The following is a 21,256-nucleotide window of genomic DNA, read 5'->3' as shown; positions in this document are numbered from 1 at the left end:
ACTACCTCTAACCAATTTTTCACTTTATACGATTTGTGAATGCAATCTATGTATGAAATCGAATAGAAAACACTATTCCTTTTAATTAATACTGACCATTATGAAGAAACTTTGCGTACTTCAATAATTTAAAAACACTTAAAAATTGCAAAGAAGTACACTGAAAAAAACCAACACAGAAATTATATTTTAATCAACTCCGCAAAATGGTCTTTAATAGGCGACCTACAAACTTCTATTTATAAAATAGTTTACACTTTCCCATTTTTTCGAAAATATTTTACAAAGGCAATTTATCTAGACTTATACGCGTCCATTTTTTGTCTTAATAAATTATCTACGCCAGCGTTATAACTTGATACCTCATAACTTTGGCCAATAAAATCCACAACATTCCGGTGAGAATACACAAGCCGACACCACCCCATCCAAGTGCAACGGACCACCCACTCAAAAACACTCGGGCTCGGATGTATTCGTCTGGAATGTCTTTGTCCATCACTGTTCCTGTTAAGAGTCCACCCGGTTTTATTCGCTTGAAGTACATAAAGCACAGGGTGAAGGTACAAAACAATGCTGAAAAATATGAGTTTTCAATTATTTATTTTCTATATATTATTTTATCAAGAATGTATTTATTTATACCTAAATATAAATAAATACATTCTTGATTTTGTAGTTTTATTACTCTAATAATTTCTGCTGATTTATAGTTAATACTGCTATTATTCCTTACAATAATTTGTAGCAATTAATTTTGTTAAATCTGTACCTTCAGAGAAAAAGTTTCAACTTTTTAAGTATTTAAATATAAAAAATGTTTATAAAGCAAAATTCTTAACAACCGTTAATTTAGTAGAGTCTAGAAATGTGAAAAGTCAGTTCTTTATCTCTACTTAAAATGGATTTCTGTCCCACCTTCTGACTAATACACTTTATGCCTTAAATACACATTGCTTACTCAAATATAATGTTTATATAGGATGGTGGCGTGTAATTCCGGACACTTGCAATTCCGACCATTTTTGTTGATGTTAGTTTACTTTTGATATACGCAATTGTAAACCTTCATGTACAGATCTATTTTATACCTCGATTAAAGGGCTATCAAAAAATATCACTTCAAGGCTTAATTCGAAGAACTAAGTAAGTTATGAGTCTAATTACACGATTCCGCAAATTAGTCCAATTAAGGTTATGCAAATTTAATAAGCTCTCATTTCCCTCTAAGCAACCAGATGCGATAAATTTATATATATAAATATTTATAAATATGCGAAAACTACAAACATTTCTGTATAGAGTAATGGCACTGTGACGTCCTAGTACGTCACCCATGCTCTTTCCTATAGATAAAAAATTTGCGACCAAAATGGCAGCCATGGCCAAAGCTACTGAGTGCTACTACTCTATACAATTAGCACCTGAATAGTCTTTCTGTCCGAGAAATTAACAAAATATTAATCATTATAAAAAAACTTTTCAGACAGCCAATTCCGCCCACTTTGCAAACCTAACTCTTTCAAACACCATTTATCGACGATTAAATTAAAGTAAACACCCGAAATTATAGCTATTAACAGCTTATTCATCCGAGATTAAACTACTATCCTCAACACTTTATATTATCCCGCGCTTTACGACACGAGAGCGGACGACGTGTTTCACCCTTCGACCTACGCTTCTCTCTCTTTTGGAACCAGTGTTGGAAATAAGCTTTTTAAAAGTACTGGTCAATGTGACCACTATACCCCCTACTTAAAAATAAATTTATTGGTCATGACCACCCTTTTCCACCCCACCTCACTCCCCCCCCCACTTTTATTTTACCTTTGAAAGTGAATTGTTAATAGCGATTAGGACCTATAATGAGTTTTAATTATCACAAACCAAAGAGTTTTGATTTTTATCACATTTGTTAAGGAACTTTAAAAAATATTTCATCATCTTCTTGTTCTTCGAATAAAAACAGCTTTACTCCTTTTTGATCTTCTTTATGTTTCTAAAAGTCATAAAGAAATTGCAATGTTTTCTTTGCTTATTTTGTTAAACATATTCTTAAAGATTGATCTAGATATGTTTCGCATTTAGTTCGACGAATCTGACTGATTGTAGCAGAAGACGGTCAAATTGCATTACTGCCAGATGCCACGAAATACGCTCAATTTAGTAGTAAAAATCCGCAATTTCATTGGCTGTGAGAAACTGAGAGCGCAACGCTTTTATCATTTTATCAGAAATACATGAACCGAAATTATCAGCGTCCTATTCCTCTAACACGGGAGGCAAGTTCCCCGTTTCCCCCACCTTAGTGGCCACGTGCCACCTTCCCCTCCTCGGAAAGAGAATCTCCCCACCTCCGCGGCGAAGGTTTGAATACGCTACCTGGCGACGGCCGAGCGAAACTTTCTCGAAAAAAATAAATAAAATATGCTGCTGGGGAAAAATTACAAGTGCATCATGTGTCAGTGGTAGAAAGGCAAAACCAAAAACTAGACTAACTTGACTACGTTAAGAATTATACACAATAAATATTTGTATTATTTTGTTAAAATAATTGTACTTGTTTTATTTGAAATATAAAACGAATAGCAACGTAAAGGTAGCCTTACTCGTAATCGAAATAATAATTTTTCTTTTCTCATGGTTTATTTTAGTTTCTTCTTCTTCCGTGGCCTTCTGTTTCTTTGCTACTGCAGGCCTGAATATTTTTCCCTCAAGAAATAATTCTGAATATTTTCTGATTCTAATAAAACTAAGTATTTCTCTGTTCTTTCATGCATAAATGGTTTGGTAAGATGAGTTAAAATGGTGTTTAATTCATCTACTTTTTCCATTTAAGCCAGCTGCTGCAGCTACCGCCTTCCACTGACCTCTATCAATAACAAAACACGGCTAAGCCTAGGTTTAAAGACCACGATTTTCTTCGATGAAATAATTTATCTTAGCCTCACTAGATGGCGGTCTAGTTACCCGTGGTGCAATCGAAATTTCCCCTGTAGTCGCGGGAAGTGGAAAATTAACAAGGCCTGGCTATTTAACCCTCCCCTGTCGCACGGGGAAAATGCCGTCCGAGAAAAATTTGCTCGCTGATAATTTCGGTTCATGTATTTCTGATTTTATCTTTTCGGTATAAAATTATACTTTTAATTAAAAATAAACTGGCCATTATGACCAGTGAACCCCCCAGATTCTATTTAATTTACTGGTCATAGCCCAAAATAAACTGGTCTTTGACCGATGCCACCGCCTTATTTCCAACACTGTTTGTAACTCTAGAAGAGGTGCGGAAATAAGGATTTCTCGTCTAAAAAGCGACTCTTATTATGATGAAAAGTCGACGTTCGGTTTTCACCATAAATCGTTCCCTCTTTTTTTTTGCTATGGAACCCTAAATTATCCACCTAATTCTGGCGGAAGCCCAACTATTTTTTTTTACTTATCTTAAAAGACTCTTGACACAAACAAAGATGGCCGCGCTGCGAATTCTGAGAGCCCCTGTGGCCTTTCCACGGAACCCCAGCGTTCCGCGGAACACCTGTTAGGAACCGCTGCTCTACTTCTTCAAGATGGAATTTAACGAAGGTAATGTTAATAGATTTTATTTTACTGAAGGATATTTAAATATAATGTTGATTGTATTATCTAAAAGAATTTAAAGGATTAAAATACACGAGCCTGAGTTATTATGATATTTTTTCTTTGTATCATAATAACTCAGGCTCGTGTATTTTAATCCTTTAAATTCTTTTAGATAATACAATCCACATTATATTTAAATATCCTTCAGTAAAATAAAATCTATTAACATTACCTTCGTTAAATTCATAGAAATCGGATAACAAACTAGAACGCCTAATCGAATGGCTGACCAGGTACCGATTAGATTCTTGGTGCTGTAGTGGGGTGGCGAAGTGGTTAGCACTTTCGCCTCGCAGCAAGAGGAGCCGGGTTCGATCCCAACTTGTGGCACTGGGTGAAAACTCGGAATAACTCCTTCTGCGTTGAGTTTGCAAGTTCTCTCCCCACTGGCTTAAGGGGTTTTCCCCCGAGATCTTCGGTTTCCCCTTCCATAAAAACGTTTCGAGGTTAACGGTAATAGTTAGTGTAGGGAGCTGTTGGCTCGCGTGGCTTGCCACCACCCTCCTACGCATTGTAACCCGGCCACCTGAATTAAAGGCTTTAAAAGTCGCTCGATGACTTAGGCCTAGGGTGGTGCCCTGGGTAATAGCTGAGCTGATTATTAATATTCCACTAACAATTTTTCCCGTTTATATGAACTTAAATGTAATATAAAATCGTCTTGAAAAATCGTTTATCGCTTTATAACATTCAAAAATAATATTTTTTCCGCACCATGTAGATAACCGAGCATCTGCTCGTCTAAGTAAAGTTTGTGTTGTCAACGCGCGTATTAGAAAGAAAAATGAGATTTTAGAAAGTAGGTTGTAATTCGGAACGATATTAATACTTTTCACGAATTTTGTCATCGGTGAATTATAAATATGACTTGAAATAAGTTTCAAGGTTTATTTAAAAGCTAGTTTCATAACTTTTCATCCATTGGTTCGTTCAGAATGTATCTTTAAAGTAGACGAAAATTTTAAGGCGTGGAATCTTGCCCAGTCTTAAGCCTCGGTTTAATCTACTGCGTATTTTGAAACGGTAAAACCCGATTACTATCGTTAAATCTTGGTTAAATGATGGCGAACGCTCCTTGTAATAAGAAACAAATAACGAAATACGTTCTAAGCTTATTTAAAGGGCAACGCAAGCTCTGTGGCAAAATAAAGAAAAAGTAACATGCTTTTTAACCCCCTATACCCCCCCCCCTCAGTACTGGCGAGACCACGCAGAGTTTACCGTAAATATCGCACTTTGCATACATAATCACACAAATGCCAGCTCACTTGCGTTGCCCTTTAACGCCAAAAATTCAACGTATTTCGTTTTAAAAATATCATATTATTAATCCAAGATTTAACAATAGTAATCGGGTTTTTCCGTTTCAAAATACGCGCGTTTGAAAACGCAAACTTATTATATTATTAATGTTAATTATTTTAATATTATTTTTGAATGTTATAAAGCAATAAACGGTTTTTCAAGACGATTTTATATTACATTTAAGTTCATATAAACGGGAAAATTTGTATGTTGAATATTTCTTATATCATTTGGTAGGTTGATTCGCCCGCGTTCTACAGGTCAAACAGTCTCATCGGTGTCGTGTTTTCTTTTCAAAGCATTGATACTGGTCTTTTGGATTTATTCCTTACGGCAGTCAATATGAACTTAAATTGAAGTGACCCATTATTCCGACATTCCCATCATTTTGTCTCACACATCCTTCACAATGCGTCTGCCCCATGGCAAAACCTTATAACAAACAAATTTTTTAAAAATTAGATTTTTACGCGTCAGTATTACTAAGGCATATACAAAAGTACTGTAAACGTTTCAGGTAAAAGTCATAGATATTTAACTATTTATGACTTAAAAAATTATTTTGGATTTTATAATTTTCGCATTAAAAACCACGTTAAAATCTTATAACTTAGGTTTTGAAAAAGTCAAATATCTCAAAATTACGATCGTGTTGGTTAAAAGGTTTTGCCATGGGACAGCCGAATAGCTTCATTTTCAAGCGATTTATTCCAAAAATAACAAGAGTTAGCTGGGCGGTAAATTTTAAACGTGGTTACATGAAGAGCGGCGGATGCGTTTTAAGTCAACGAAGGCGCAAAATTGTAAGACGCGTTTCGGGTACAACGTTAAAACCGCGATTAGGACACAACGATTGCTCGTATGTAAAATGTTCATAGAACATTTTTGTAGGAAATAGCCAGGTCCTAATGTTCGTAATTGGGTTTATAGCCGTACATACCATACTAACGTAGATATTCGCGATAAACCATTACTGTGCACCGGTTTACCCCATAACCATTGCTCGTAAAACAACTATTTCTAACAGTAACCTGTGAAAAGATATGTTTTTGTTTGAGTAATTACTCCTTAAATATTTAATTACGGAATTTTTAACCATTCTTCATTTTTTATTTAAAAAACTATCTTTCGATGATTTGAAAGAAAACGCGTTTTCTAGTGCGTTCTTAGCGATTGGAAATTATGGTAAAAAGAAAACTATTTCTAACACTAACCTGTGAAAAGATATGTTTTCTTTTTAGTATGTACTCTTACACGATTTGATTACTTTAATTAAACATAAGTTATTTTAAAGATGTAAAAAAACCGCGTTAGCGTCGAGCTAAAGTCGGCCATTTAATTTTAGGCGAAATAGAGTGTTAGTTCACCAGTTTGGCACCGATGGCGTAACTTTCGTTGCCAGCCAAACGAAAAGCATGGGCCAAAGGCAGGGTTTTTTTTAAAAGTTCTAATCGGAACCCGCGACAAAATTTGAAAAATCGTTCTAGTTTGTTATCCGATTTCTATGGTTAAATTCCATCTTGAAGAAGTAGAGCAGCGGTTCCTAACAGGTGTCCGGAATGGAAAGTCGGTAGTCGGGCAATTAGAGGCGGGTGGACGGGGATTAAAAGCGAGTGGTCGGAATTGAAACCCTCTAGGTCGGAATAAGAATCAAAGGTCCAGAACTGGACGCTACTTGTAGACTAAAAAAGGATATTTCTAAATAAATATGGACTATTTTCACCCCAAAGTGATCTTAAAATGGCCTAAGAGTTCAAATTAGAAAATATAGTATCAACCTAATTTATGAAAATTAGTTTATGTATTAGGTTTCAATAATTTTTTAAAAAGTGTCTAGGGAAATCAAAGTTTTAAATTTGTCGTTGTAGCACGAATAATGTAGATTGGCGTCTAAGTAATACGTACCACCTAATATAAAATGTACAACAATTGAGATTGATATATATTATCATAAGTAACATAATACCACTAAGTATGACATTAGGAAAATGTTCTACTACATCCTTTCTTCACAGTGACGTCAAAATTTTTGCGAATAGCGCCACTCGGTAGCGGCGGCATGAACTAATCTAACCCAACTTCCGGGAACGTGATTGAAAACTGTCCTATCTAGGCTTAAGGCGTATAGCCGCACTAATTTCGTTTTCGCCACGGAAACTTTAACAACGGAAGAAATTAAAGAAATTGTATGTATTTTCCCCAACAATATTAAATCTTTATATCGGGCAAATAAGAAATTCACCAACAACTCGAAATTTGTGGATCATTAGTGTAGTATATTGAGAAGATCAATATCATTGGTGTTTATCAATGCTATGCACCAAATACTGTAGACGTTAAAAACCTTCAGCTTGTTACGATTTTAATGTAAACAGTTTCTCATTTAGTTTACGAATATTTTATTACAATTTCTTCCAGATTTTTATCTCTCCGAGGGGACAAAGTCCCCTAGGAGGGGTTATACAACCATCGTGTCTGTCTGTGGGTCTGTGGGTCTGTCAGGCCTGCGAACGCGTTCGCATTTTCGGTGCAAAGTGTAATCACTGCGTACGCAGTTTCTCAAAGGGTTGGCAAAACCACCGTGTGACGGTGAGCGTTAACGGATGCATTTGCGGTTTGGATGGTGTTTTTTCGCTCATCGTCGTGACGGTTTGGTGTATTACGTTTTTGTAATGTTTATGCGTAGGTTGTGAGTGTTGAATTTGTTGTGTTTGTGTTCTGATGGTTGTGTATGTTGAGTCTGTTGTGTTTATATGGGCGTTTTCTCTCCAACTTCTTCTTAATGACTTTGGGACGGACCGAGTGCTGAGTGTAATGCTACCTCTCAACGTCCAATGGCAGGGTTTCCACCAGTTGTACACGGTATTCGTCTTAGTATCAATTTGCGATCGCATCGGGCGGGATTTGAACCCGAGACCTCCTGATTGACAGGCGGACGTTCTACCACAGAACCACCGACACTTGTTACGCCTTATTGAAAATTAGACCTTCAGCTTTATCGGAAGCGTATTTAATAGAGTACGAAATTTTGGTTTAATTGAAATAGAATTGAAATTGAGGGGTTATACTACGACCGTGTCGGTCTGTCTGTCTGTCAGGCCTGCGAACGCGTTCGCATTTTCGGTGCAAAGTGTAATCCGCGTTCGCAATGGCTTGGAATTAGGGACCGAAGTCGAAAGATTGGCAAAACCACCGTGTGACGGGGAACGTTAACGGATACATTTGCGGTTTGGTTGTTGCTTTTCGTTAACGCTCTACCACAGAACCACCGATAGCTGCTTAGCTTCACTGAAAATCAGACACTCATCGTAAGCATAATAGCTAATAAAGTCTTGAATTTTTTTATGAATGAATTTATGAAGGCCTAATCTGGTTTTTTTAGGAATGAAATTATGTTGATTTAATCTTGTTAAAGTCTACCTTTTTTACGTATGAAATTTTAAAGGTCAAATCTTGTTTTAAAATAAAAAAAGGATCTGGGTTTCAGGCAAAGTAAAGGTTTTATGTTATTTTTATTTATCGAGATAACGTTGTTTTTTGTCTATTCTTGGGTATTGTTTTTTTAAGCTTATTTTTCGAAATCGTTCAGCTTTGGTGGAACTTTTCAAGTGGTTACATCGTGGCTTAAAGTTAATCCAGTTTCATTTGTGAATGGTAAGGTCAACTTCTTGATTTTCTATTGCTTGGTTTTGAATTAATTTATTACTCGACTGCGTAATAATATTTTTCTATGAGCTATTTTGATCGTGAAGTCTGATTGATTGGGATATTATTATAAATTTTTTCTATTCGTTATTTTTGCTCTGAAGCCTGATAATTTGGGTTATTATTAAATATTTTTCTATGCGTTATTTTTGCTCAGAGCCTGATCGATTGGGTTGTTATTATATATTTTTCTATTAATTATTTTTGCTCTGCTCTGGTCTAATTGATTGGGTTGTTATTATATATTTTTCTTTTGGTCGTTTTGGCTCCAAAGTTTGGTCGATTGGGTTTTTGTATTTTAATTTTTTGATTGTGTTGAGCTTTTGGGCAGTATCGTTGGCTTTAATTATCATTTTTTGTGTGAAGTGGTTTAAAGAAGGCTTTTTGTGTTGTTATTTCGTAAGCGAGAAAAATACAAATACCCTCTGTAGATATTTATTTCATTAAAATGTGCTTCGTATTACATGTAACTGATAAACTTGTTCTGTAAGTAGGGTTATATTCAATATTATAGTACATTGTTTTAGTACCTCTAACTCACTGTTGTAACTACTTAATTTATAATATTCTGAATAAATTAAACTCTGTTGTTTCGTCTCAATTATTTTAATTATAATTAAATTGTATACCGTGCGAGATTGAACCGGAATAACGTTTTTAGTAAATAACTCTGAATTGTGGAGATTTATCTTTAAGGGTTATCTCGAGAGATTAATACCACTAGGGACAATTCTTCCGAGGATAGGTATATTTTGGCTGGCCAACTTGTTACTATTATAATTTGATATACTTGTTGTACCTGGATGAATGCCTGGTTTTGTCCGCTGTGATCAAAATAAAAATGAATTGATGAATTAAAATGTAAGAATTAACCTTTTTCAAACTTCTGGAATAACTTTTACAATTGTTAATTACGCAATAATTTTTTTCAGTTCAAACTTTGAAAATGACCCTAATAATATTTAGTATTTAGGTATAATTTTCCGATAGAGTTAGGCCTAATAAGCCGACTACCATAATGGCCATTTTATTTCTTAGATTTCGTACCTCATAATATTATGTAGCGCTATATGATTGAACTCTGACCAATAAAAAAATCAAATCCCAAAGAGTATTAAACTTCCGGGTTTCAGAGTTGCTAGTCGTTTTTCTGATTTATCGTTGGTGAATAAAGGATGTAGTAATAAAAAATGCATGAGCAAGGCTACAAGTGTTATACTTAGGGATATTATGTTACTTATGATATTATTTAACAAGTTGATTTTTGCATACGACCTTAAGTGAGCAGAACGTTGTTTTTGAGGTTATTTTTAAACAATGAAAACGGTCTGCTTAGACAGTTAATTGACTTATACAAAAGGAAATAGTTTTTTTAACACAGCCAATATGATCATTAATTACGCTGGATATTTGTCCACCTGCTTTACAAATAAATTTATATTGAAATAACGCAGGTCTATATAAAATCCGAATTCCTGCTTCTACGCCCAGGTAACTACTGATTATACCCGAAATTAACCGTGGTAAATAATTTCCGTATAAAACTATATTTTAAATGAAATAAACAATTGTATTATTTGCCAGTACTTTCTCAGGGTAACCCGAATGATGTTACGTATGGTTACTCACCGGCTAAGGCAAACATCACACCGGTGACCATTATTGCACTTATTTGTTTCTTCACGAGTCCAAAAATCCCAACAATGGCACAAGCTCCAAGGAGGATTAAACAAACTAAACCACACGAAATTGCGAGATTGCGCATTCCTGTATTAAAAATAAAAATACATTTAGAAGAGGCCTTTCATACAAATCCAATATATAACTCTTCAACAAGGATATTTTATATGTAACCATCAGTGCTAGAGTTTCCTTAAAATTTGCAGATCCTATCGACTAACGAAATCTATGACTGATAATCTGCTATCGACTGACGTAATCTGTGGTGGCTATCAACTAACATAATCTACGACGTCTATAAACTGACGTAATCTGTGGTGGCTATCAACTAACATAATCTATGACGGCTATCGACTGACGTAATCTGTTGTGGCTATCAACTAACATAATCTATGACGTCTATCGACTGACGTAATCTGTGGTGCTATCAACTAATATAATCTATGACGGCTATCGACTAACGTAATCTATGAAGGCTATCGACTAACAATCTGTGGTGGCTATCGACTAACTTAATCTATGACGGCTATCGACTGACGTAATCTGTGGTGGCTATCAACCAACATAATCTATGACGTCTATCAGCTGACGTAATCTGTGGTGGCTATCAACTAACATAATCTATGACGGCTATCGACTGACGTAATCTGTGGTGGCTATCAACTAACATAATCTATGACGACTATCGACTAACGTAATCTATGAAGGCTATCGACTAACAATCTGTGGTGGCTATCGATTAACGTAATCTATGACGGCTATCGACTAACTTAATCTATGACGGCTATCAACTAACATAATCTATTATGGCTATCGACTGACGTAATCTATGACGGCTATCGACTGACGTAATCTGTGGTGGCTATCAACTATACATAATCTATGACGGCTATCGACTGACGTAATCTGCGGTGGCTATCAACAAACTTAATCGATGACGGCTATCGACTAACGTAATCTATGACGGCTATCGACTAACAATCTGTGGTGGCTATCGATTAACGTAATCTATGACGGCTATCGATTAACGTAATCTATGACGGCTATCGACTAACTTAATCTATGACGGCTATCGACTGACGTAATCTATGGTGGCTATCGACTAACGTAATCTATGATGGCTATCGACTAACGTAATATATGATGGCTATCGACTAACAATCTGTGGTGGCTATCGACTAACGTTATCTATGACGGCTATCCACTCACGTATAATCTATGTTCGCTATCGACAAATAATCTGCCATGGCTATCGACTAACTCTATGACGGCTATCGACTAACAATCTGTGATGGCTATTGACTAACGAATTGTATATGATGGCTATCTACTGATGTAATCTGTGGCGGCTATCGACTTACGCAATCTATATGACGGCTATCGACTGATGTAATTTGTGGCGGCTATCGATTTAAGGAATCTATGACGGTTATCGACTAACAATCTGTGGCGGCTATCGAATAACGTAAATTATCTGGAATATTAGAAACATTAGTTTTACCTTCTTTTTCAGGAAATTCTTTAAAATTACCAAAAAATATCTTAAATTAGCTAATCTCAATTGGATGTTTCTGCATTTTGTATTTCTAAAGTGGGTTTATAAAAATAATTTAAATTATTTATAAAAATGGAAATTGGTACAAACTGGTAATATTCAATTTTACATAGTGGAAAAAATACTCACGTGATACCCATGGGTTTTTAAGATATGTTTCTTCAACTGTCAAATATGAAACGCATTTTGGAAGATCATAACCATTTCTTCGTAATGTATCTCTCTCGTCGTCTACACATTAAAAAAATATTTTTTCAGAAACTCCTCTCGGTAATACATAAAGTATAAACGCCGTGCTTTAATACAAAATGTGTGAAAGTTTTAGACATAAAACTAACTAAATATTTATTTTATCCGCAGGCCTTTTTAAATTTTTAATTATATCGCGAAGGTTTGAGAGTTGGACGTTCCTTTACTCGCGAAAGTGAAGAGTAATTTTTCAAGAGCATTACTACCTGAAATGTCGACGCAGAGGGAGTCCACTCCACCATGAAGCGGAACTAAATAAATAATTTTGGTCGTCGTTGAAACAGTTGCTTGAACTTTGCAAATGGTCTTGGTAAGTTGGACCGCCGATTGGTTTTTGTGTTTGGCGATGGCTTGCACCTTCCTAAAATCGATCGTGACGACCTCCCAGTAATCGGTTAGCAAAGAGAGCGTCAGACAGGCACTGGCAGCGGCGGTGAAGATGAGGGTCGTCCCCAAAAAAACGCAAGGCGCTGTTAGGAAGGCTTCTTTCGGAAAAGCCAATCCTTGCGAATGCATTGCAGACGAACGACTGATAAGTGCCGACTGACGGGAAAGTTACTCGACGAGTGTCACATGTCACTTCTGTTAAAATTTACTTGGAATACGTCCTGCAATTTGTAAAGAGGAAAATTAGTGATTTTATAATAGTCCAGTAACTTAAGTCAAAGGTTTGCCAAAACCTTTGTTTAAATTTCCAAAGGGATGAATTTTTGTTTATATATATTGTGTCGAAAGTACCCATCATTTGGTTGGACGCACGATTTGTTTTGCCGGAAAATAGGCGTCCAAAAATCTATAACATCTTAAAATTTATTACCCGAGCAACAATTTTTGCTGAACCTCAGTTTCAATATAGTATCTGAAAAGTGCCTGTAAGCTCTGCTTTCTTATTGAAGAAGCGACTAAAGTAGGAGGTGTTTCATGTGTAACATTCAAACTGCGATTGCGCGAACACAATTGCTAGAATAAAGTAACCAGTGGGGAGAGAACTTGCAGACTCAACGCAGAAGGAGTAGCTCCGAGTTTTCAGCCAGTGTCATAAGTCGATAGTGCTAACCACTCTGCCACCCCTAAAACTCTGACAAATGAATACTAATTTTTAACACAATGGTACCATAATACTCTTTTTTGGAATGGAAGATTGCTTATTCAAATTCGGACAGTGATTAGACTAAACATTGATAAATTCCGTTTTGTTAAATTCCATTGAAACTCTATTTTGTGATAAAAATCATTGTTTCCTAATTTATTGATTTTGTAAAAGCTTTCGTTTTTTAACTAGTTATAAAAAGTAAGACATTTTCAAGGGATAGCATGAAGTTCCCTTATATTTTGTTTCATAATATACTTACTTTTAATATATATATATAATTAGTGTATAACTTATATTAAGATATGTTTCATACTTTTAAGATTTTAAACAGGCTCTTCTAAAAAGCTTTAAATATATTGTATTTTTTTAATAAGTTGTAAAAAAATAAATATATAAATGTAATTTTTAAAATAATTTCTCAACTTGTGTATCCACTTCCTGATACTGAATTTATTGTTTTGGTGCACTTTTCATTCTTATATTTCTGTCCATTATAACGTACTTTAAAGTTAAAAATTAAAATCTATTTAAAATAATTTGGTTTCTTATATTTTAAGCGTCATTTTGAAATGTAATGGAATGTTTGATAAGAGTGATATGAAACTTGCGTCTTTAAAAATAATATCACACTTGATAGAAAAGCCAATTCCAGCTTATCGATTACTTCTTTTACTAATACTATTTATTTACTTACAATTTGGAATTGAAAATTTTTCATTGAGTGAAACTAACGTATAGAATTATACGTATATGGACAAAATGTACAATCGCAATGACTGAAATAGCCGCCATTTTAATAATTGTTCTGAGAGCGAAAGAAGAATATGTGCCAATGTCGTGCTGGTTGTTATTACGGCAAATGAGCAAATCTCGTTCAATTCGGGCGTACCCTTTCAGTGCGAAGCTCCAACAGCACTTCAATCTATAGTCGTTCATTATTCAACAATGGAGACGAGACTGCCACGGCGTTTTTCCCGCGACCGAGATAAATTTGGAAATGGATCGCGACCCAATTCTCATTCCCAATCACGCTCTCAAAAATAGATTTTCCCAAAAACATAATATAGACTTTCGTTGAGAAATTGCAATATACGTGTCAAACATTTTTTTTTTAGTTTCGACTTGGCCTCTTTTCCGTACCAAATATTTCCATAGGTGGGGCTACGGTCGCGTCAAAATCGCCGAATTGTCTTAGCAAAATGGTGAATAAAGATTAATCGACTATTAATGTTAGACTACAAATTGACGTATAACCTCATTACCTGTAAGACATAAGGCCAGTATAACCTAGATTTATTGATGAAAACTGTTAATGGAGGAAACTTTACAGCTAATTGTACTCTGGAAACTAGTCTTTTCAACTGAAAACGTGGCTGAACGTAGGTCATTTTTTAAACTAACAGTTTTTATAGTAGAATTAACAAGAACTACTAAGAACTATTTAATACGCTAAAAACTAAAAAAAAAAACCTATTGCGGGAAAACGAGCTTAATTATTTAAAATAAGGCGTTGCCTTCCATACAACCTGAACAATTCAGTTAAGGCTATTTTTAATTCATAACTTTTTATATTGTAAATTTTTATATCCATTTGCGATCTACATGTAAAATGGTTAAATAAATAAACATAATTTAATGATAAAATGGTACGGTATATCACAGCACTTATTCAATTTGAATAGCCAAAAATTTCAACTAAAATTATGGATGTTTAAATATCCAAAACTTTCAACTAAAATTATGGATGTTTAAATATCCAAAACTTTCAACTAAATTGATGGATGTTTAAATAGCCAAAACTTTCAACTACAATTATGGATATTTAAATAGTCAAAACTTTCAACTCAAATTATGGATGTTTAAATAGCCAAAACTTTCAACTAAAATTATGGATGTTTAAATAGCCAAAACGTTCAACTGAAACTGTGGATATTTAAATAGCCAAAACTTTCAACTAAAATTATAGATGTTTAAATAGCCAAAACTTTCAACTAAAATTATGGATATTTAAATAGCCAAAACTTTCAACTTAAATTATGGATGGTTAAATAGCCAAAACTTTCAACTAAAATTATAGATGTTTAAATAGCCAAAACTTTCAACTAAAATTATGGATATTTAAATAACCAAAACTTTCAACTAAAATTATGGATAAGAGCCCCCACGGAGCTACCCTGGGTTTAAATCTGAGGCTCCGTGATTTCTTATAATAAGGTCAATTTAAAAAAACGATCATTTTATAATAGTTATTGTTTTTTCGGTACCAACAGGTATTTGCGTAATCACACTTCTACCTTAAATTTTGATTTGCATGATCTTCGTACCTACTCTGTAGCTTCGGACACGAATTGACCTCATTTTTATAGATGATTCTTTTTTCCGCGATTTCTTAAAACCAATGGTTTGTTTTATGTGGGGATATTAATGTGATTTCTAAAGGTTGATAAAATATAGAAGTTTTTTGTACTCGTAAAATCGATTAAAACATTCGAAAAGACCTTTTGCGACGACAGATTTACGGCGATCGGAATCACTAACGAGGGCTCCACCTTCGCACAAATATTGCATGCCAAGGATCCATTTCCAAACAATATCGTCGTGGGACGGAAATAATAGTTTTACACATCATCATGCACAGGACTATGTTAGAAAATATAGACTTATACTGATGAGTTCCGGGTAAGTTGGAACGCAATCAGAGTACGGTAGGACGTGCAGGTAATACTTAAGTAGGATTTTCAAAGGTTAAATGGCACCGACCTTAAGCGGTACAAGGGGAAATTCAAAGTCTTTGTAACTTAGCTGGGATAATGATCTTTAGCGAAAGATTTTTCCTTTCCAAACACTATTGCCTTTCTACTTATGAGCTAAGAACCGCATAATAGTTTATGATTTTAAAGATTGCGTTACTACAAACCATATAATTTGAAGAAGATAAGAACGATACATGGTGGTTACTGGTTAGGTTGCTGGCTCTTAACAGTAAGTGTTGGGGAGCTGTTAGCTCAGGTGGCTTGAAGAGCTGGCCCCTACTTTCGTTCGCAGTATAACCAGGTCACTTGAAATAAGGACTTTAAAAGTCGCAATCTGCCTTAGGCCTATAGTGGTACATTAGGTATTAGCTAGGGTAAATTTTTAAAAATATATAAAGTTTAAAACTGTATCTTCATAAGATTTTATTTGCTTGCTAGTGTTTTGTATCCTATCCCAATAAGGTATTATAAATGCCGTTTAAAATATACATGTTCAATCCTACCTAGATTATAATGCAAGTTATGCAATTAAAAGTGAAAAAAAAATGAAATTATATTTTTAAGCTGAATGTTTTTAAAAATTATTAAATCGTAAGAATTGTATTTAAAGTTTTACAGGTAATTGATAAAGTTCCTGACTTAAACACTTGAATTATTTCCCAATTTGCATTCTAGGAAAATTTTGAATTTCCATATCGGTGTTGTAGAATGAAAATGTTAAAAAAGTATGTTTAAAAAGGATAAATAAACCATTTTATAAAACACGAATTTTTTTGATACCCTTGAAAGAAACGTTTTTTTAAAATAATTTAAATTGTTTAACGTTTTTTGTTTAAAGATTATGCAGGTAAAAAGTAATATAATGGATCCATACGGGAGATTGATTGGAATATTAATTAGGGCAAAAAGGTTAACGACCTGTTAATTAATATTGTGTCTACAAGTCTTGCTAAGGGTGGCTAAAATAGGCTCTGTTTTTTACCAGTTTTTTTGGAGATTAAAGCGAGCTGGTTTTGAATGATTAAATATTTCAAAAAAAGAGTGCACTACTTCATGGAGTTTAAAAATCGAATTTATTTACAATATAAAGTCGGTGCATTTAGGGATTAATCATGTTTGTTTTAGTTATGTTAAACATTAATATCGGCTTTATATCAAAGGTCGTAAATTAATAAAACCATTTTCACTTTGCAAATTATTGCGTAAGTAAAATCATAACATTTACTTAAAAATCATTAAAATTTACAAATAAGTCAAATAAATGTTATGTTTTAAAAATAATTCGTGTTAAAGTAAAATTGGTAAAAGAACGATCAGTGTGGTTTTAAAAAAGGGTCGTTAACTTAGTTAATAATCAGAACCAAAGACTATTTTATTCGTATGGGCTGGTGTATTTGGAAATTAGTATAAGAATAAGAATAATTTGTGAGTAAAATCTGATATTTCCAATACTGGAGCTCGTAGGTTACGGATTTTCACTTAAAATTCTAAAATCAGTAATTTGGTAGAGAAGAATTGATATAAATTAATTTGATGAAGTATATAAAATAAACCTTAGATTATATGGAACATGAAATAAAATTAACTTAAACATTATTTGAGCCCTATTAAAGATAATTTATCCCTTAGGCATGGATTTTTTACTTTAAATATAATCTTATTTTTCTAACTTTGAATATTTTTGTCATTCCTGCAGGTGGTTGTTTCCGATAGTACCGTTGCCCGATAAATAGGAAATTCGTGGAACGTACAAAGGATCATTTAAATTTTTATATTTCATTTAAAAGACTGAATTTAATCAAGTAGCAAATAATAAAGTAAAAATCTTACCATTAGACACAGTTCATTCGTAGCGCGAAAAAACCAGGTTTTTCGTGTAGATGCATAGTCTCTTATAACCGTAGAGCGCGCGTTTTATTCCGTTTCTTGTTGAATAGTATCGGTTTGTCTTAAGAAGATCTTATCAGCGAGTGCATGTTAAGAAAGTGTGAGACTAAAACCCGAACTGGAGCGAATAACGTGAGTGAAACACCGATGGCTCATTCTGGATGCGAGGCAGGAAAAACGTGTGTTGGCGACGCTATAGGTTGTACTGGCATCGATCGGAAGGCGGGCCCGAATTATACGTCCGGCCGCTTTACGTCGTGCAGCTACATTTATTCTCATCAACCAATCCAAAAGGCTTTAAATTTCTTATAAGATGGTATATGAGTCTTGGCTACACACGCTCACGCTCTATAACGGAATTTTTAGTCTCTCTCATTCAACTCCTACACGACACTTCCTTTTCGCAACCGGAAAACCAATTTTCTTTTCAAAAGAAAGAGTATGTTTGGTCGTTGCATCCAGGTATATTAAGTTTTGTCATTTAAAAACGTATTGAATTGTGGTTATTTATCGTGAATTACTTTAGTAATTTTGCTCATAATGCTTTGCATTATTAACCATACATAAAATAGCAGAAACTCCAAGAATGTAAAATGTTGGTTCGAAGAATAGTGTAATTGTAATTATCGTTTTGTCAGTACACGAATTTATAAAAGGGAAAATTACCAAATGTTTTGCTCAAAACAGGAGCACATCTTCTCTAACGTTCGTGTTTTTGAAATGAATGCTTTATTATATAAATGTTATTCAATCTTTATTATTCGGTATTTATGGAATCTCTGGTTGCGAAGGTCAAATCGTGGTCTTTTCAGTTCATTCCATTGATGATTGCTTTAAACAAATGCAGAGGAATGGCGATTCTTCGAAACCTTTTTATTTTATTGCCACTAAACCCATAGAGGAAAGCACCATATGGCTATTGATTTATGATAACAATTTCAACTCTCTCAACTGAGTCTGGCGTAAGTTATTGCCTTTCAAAATGTATAACTTACACACCCACATATATTAAGGCCTTCAACATTCAGCTGTTTTAGTTCGTATCTTACTTACGAGGAGAGAGATTTGACAGCTCGTTTCTAGGTCAAAATATACCAAGCGAATACTTTATAGATCAGCGGTTCCCAATTTGTCTTGCTATGGAACCCTGCATTATCCACCCTATTCTGGCGGAACCCCAACTCAACTTTTTTACTTATATTAAAAGACTCTTGACACAAAAAAAGATGGCCGAGCTGCGAATTCTCGGAACCCATGTGATCTTCCACGGAACCCCACGGTTCCGCGAAACACCTTTTGTTGATAACTCTGATGTGATCCATACTAAAATTATACGTAACAGAAACTAACTAATACAATACCCGGTTATGTCATGGTATCCGCTTATCTGTCAGATGGTCCCTAAAAAACTGTAGCATTAACTGAAATTATAAAAATACACCAAGCGAGTATTAAACCACCAAAGGCAATATACAGAATAACTGCTAACGTGAATTTGGCTTAGTTTACAGTTTTTGCTATGAACTTCAGTCGCGTTTACAAAATGTACTGATGAAATAGGCTAAAAATCATTAAACATCTAAAAATTGTTTATTAACTAAAGCTCGTACGTAAACAAATAATCTAGTTTACTCCGAGGGACAATGGACGAAGCGTCAACGCAATGCAATTTGGTCAATTCGTAAGAATAATCTATAGGCTACTATTATTTATCTATAATAAAATCCGCTCTCGGCCTCTCAAGGCTATACATTTTTCATTAACGTGCTAACAGCGAAAGGGGTAGTGCCTATCTTGTCCTCAACCTGAATCAAGAACGTCAGCGCTTCTCGACCGGAGCGAGTACTCGTTGCCATAGTACCCCGCCCATAGCCCGGTTCATTTGCCCCTTATCATACCCGGCCCACGGATAGCGTTTATGAGATGGTGTAAAACTCTTTCCTTTGACATTCGCCGCACGTATGGAACGGTGAAGTTCTCATTCCGATAAATAATTATTTCCAAAAATACCAACGATTGCAATCCGATATAAAAAAGAGAAAGGTTACGGCTTCATTTGGCGGTTGCATATTACAATGAAAGTCCAAAATAGTACCTGTCAAACACGTAATGAAACAACATTAGCAAGTTTAAAATAGAATTTAAAGATCGCTTACAACGCTATTCACGTGCAAAGGTGGACTGATATTGATTGCGCTTGTACTAGCCCGGGCTAAAGCCTCTAAAAATAGAAAAATAACCGGATTTAATTATGTGGCTTTGCACAATTTTTAAGAACAAAATATTCTAAATTGAACGAAATATTATCCAAAAAGATTTCTTTGAAACCGCACATATTTTAAAGAACTATTGCAAAGTTGGAACTTCTCCTATTAAATTATTGGCCGATTGTTTTCTGAAAATAATCAGGATTTTGTTCTATAAATGCCATTGAAGCTTTCAATATTAGCAGTTTAAATACGCAAAAATTAAAAGAACTGTCGGCTCTATCATTGCCATCTGTTTTATGATAATAATATTTCATTATTAGTGATGACTCCGAATTTATCCGATTCTTCGAAAAAACGACCTTACCTAAGTTTTAAATTCTGCTCAGTAGCAAACGAAGTCCCTACGTCAAGTTATCCCACACCATGAGTACCTCGCTTCACATTTTATATATCTTAAATATTTCCTATTGTAATGAGTATCCTACAAATATTTAGTAAGGAAAAGATATCCATTCTTTGAATTTAGCTACATAGCTGCTGTGAGGCAATCTCGAAACATATCTCAAAAAATTTATGATCTTTAATAAAGATAAACTTTTCATTTTCAGATTTTGATATTCGTATTTAAAATACGCGCCTAAACAATGAGCATTTAAATAAATATTAAAATTTAGTATAAAACTTAGTTTGACACCACCTTTCTACAAATAAAGTCAATAAAATCCAATTGTAAGAAATTAAGAGGTTAAAGGTGAGTGGAAACATCGCTAAATTTTTAAGAAAACCAAAGATTTCCTAGAAAAAACAAACGTTGCAGAGAAGTGTCTATGCTGCCTCCCACTTACAATTTTTAGTAGATAATGAGACCTTGATTCCAAATGAAACGCTATATTGTAGAAATTTCAGGATAAGGTCGTCCAAATTGCTAAAACTAGATAGTAGGTGCCAATTTTCATAAAATTTTAGAATCCCGTATTGATGGTTTGTGTGCAATTTAGAAGCTATACTTTGTACTTTTTTTTTATATTGTTCGCGCCGTCGTTTTGTGCTTTGACCGTGTGTTTATATTGAATAAAGAAATTTAAATATATCCAAGATTATTCTAAAAACAAAGGGTTGGCCCTATTTTCTTTGATTATGCCTATTATTTTTTCGTTGAAGAAATTTACGTGTTCTC

General features: G+C 34.4%; 1 protein-coding gene across 1 annotated transcript; it reads right to left on the bottom strand.

Moving 5' to 3' along the window:
* Window positions 1-209: 209 nt before the first annotated feature.
* On the bottom strand, window positions 210-17,936 carry LOC149966183 (uncharacterized). Its single transcript, XM_090171020.1, has 5 exons — window positions 17,813-17,936; window positions 12,343-12,744; window positions 12,017-12,118; window positions 10,282-10,419; window positions 210-576 (listed from the first exon to the last, which is right to left on the bottom strand). Exons 2-5 carry the CDS (start codon window positions 12,650-12,652, stop codon window positions 338-340), a joined length of 789 nt encoding a protein of 262 aa, XP_090027146.1. The 5' UTR covers window positions 12,653-12,744; window positions 17,813-17,936; the 3' UTR covers window positions 210-337.
* Window positions 17,937-21,256: the final 3,320 nt, after the last annotated feature.

Source organism: Leiobunum rupestre, chromosome 1 (assembly GCF_980474605.1).
Source record: "Leiobunum rupestre chromosome 1, qqLeiRupe1.1.hap1, whole genome shotgun sequence".
Taxonomy (NCBI): Eukaryota; Metazoa; Arthropoda; class Arachnida; order Opiliones; family Sclerosomatidae; genus Leiobunum; species Leiobunum rupestre.
This window is presented reverse-complemented; position numbering and strand designations above follow the sequence as displayed.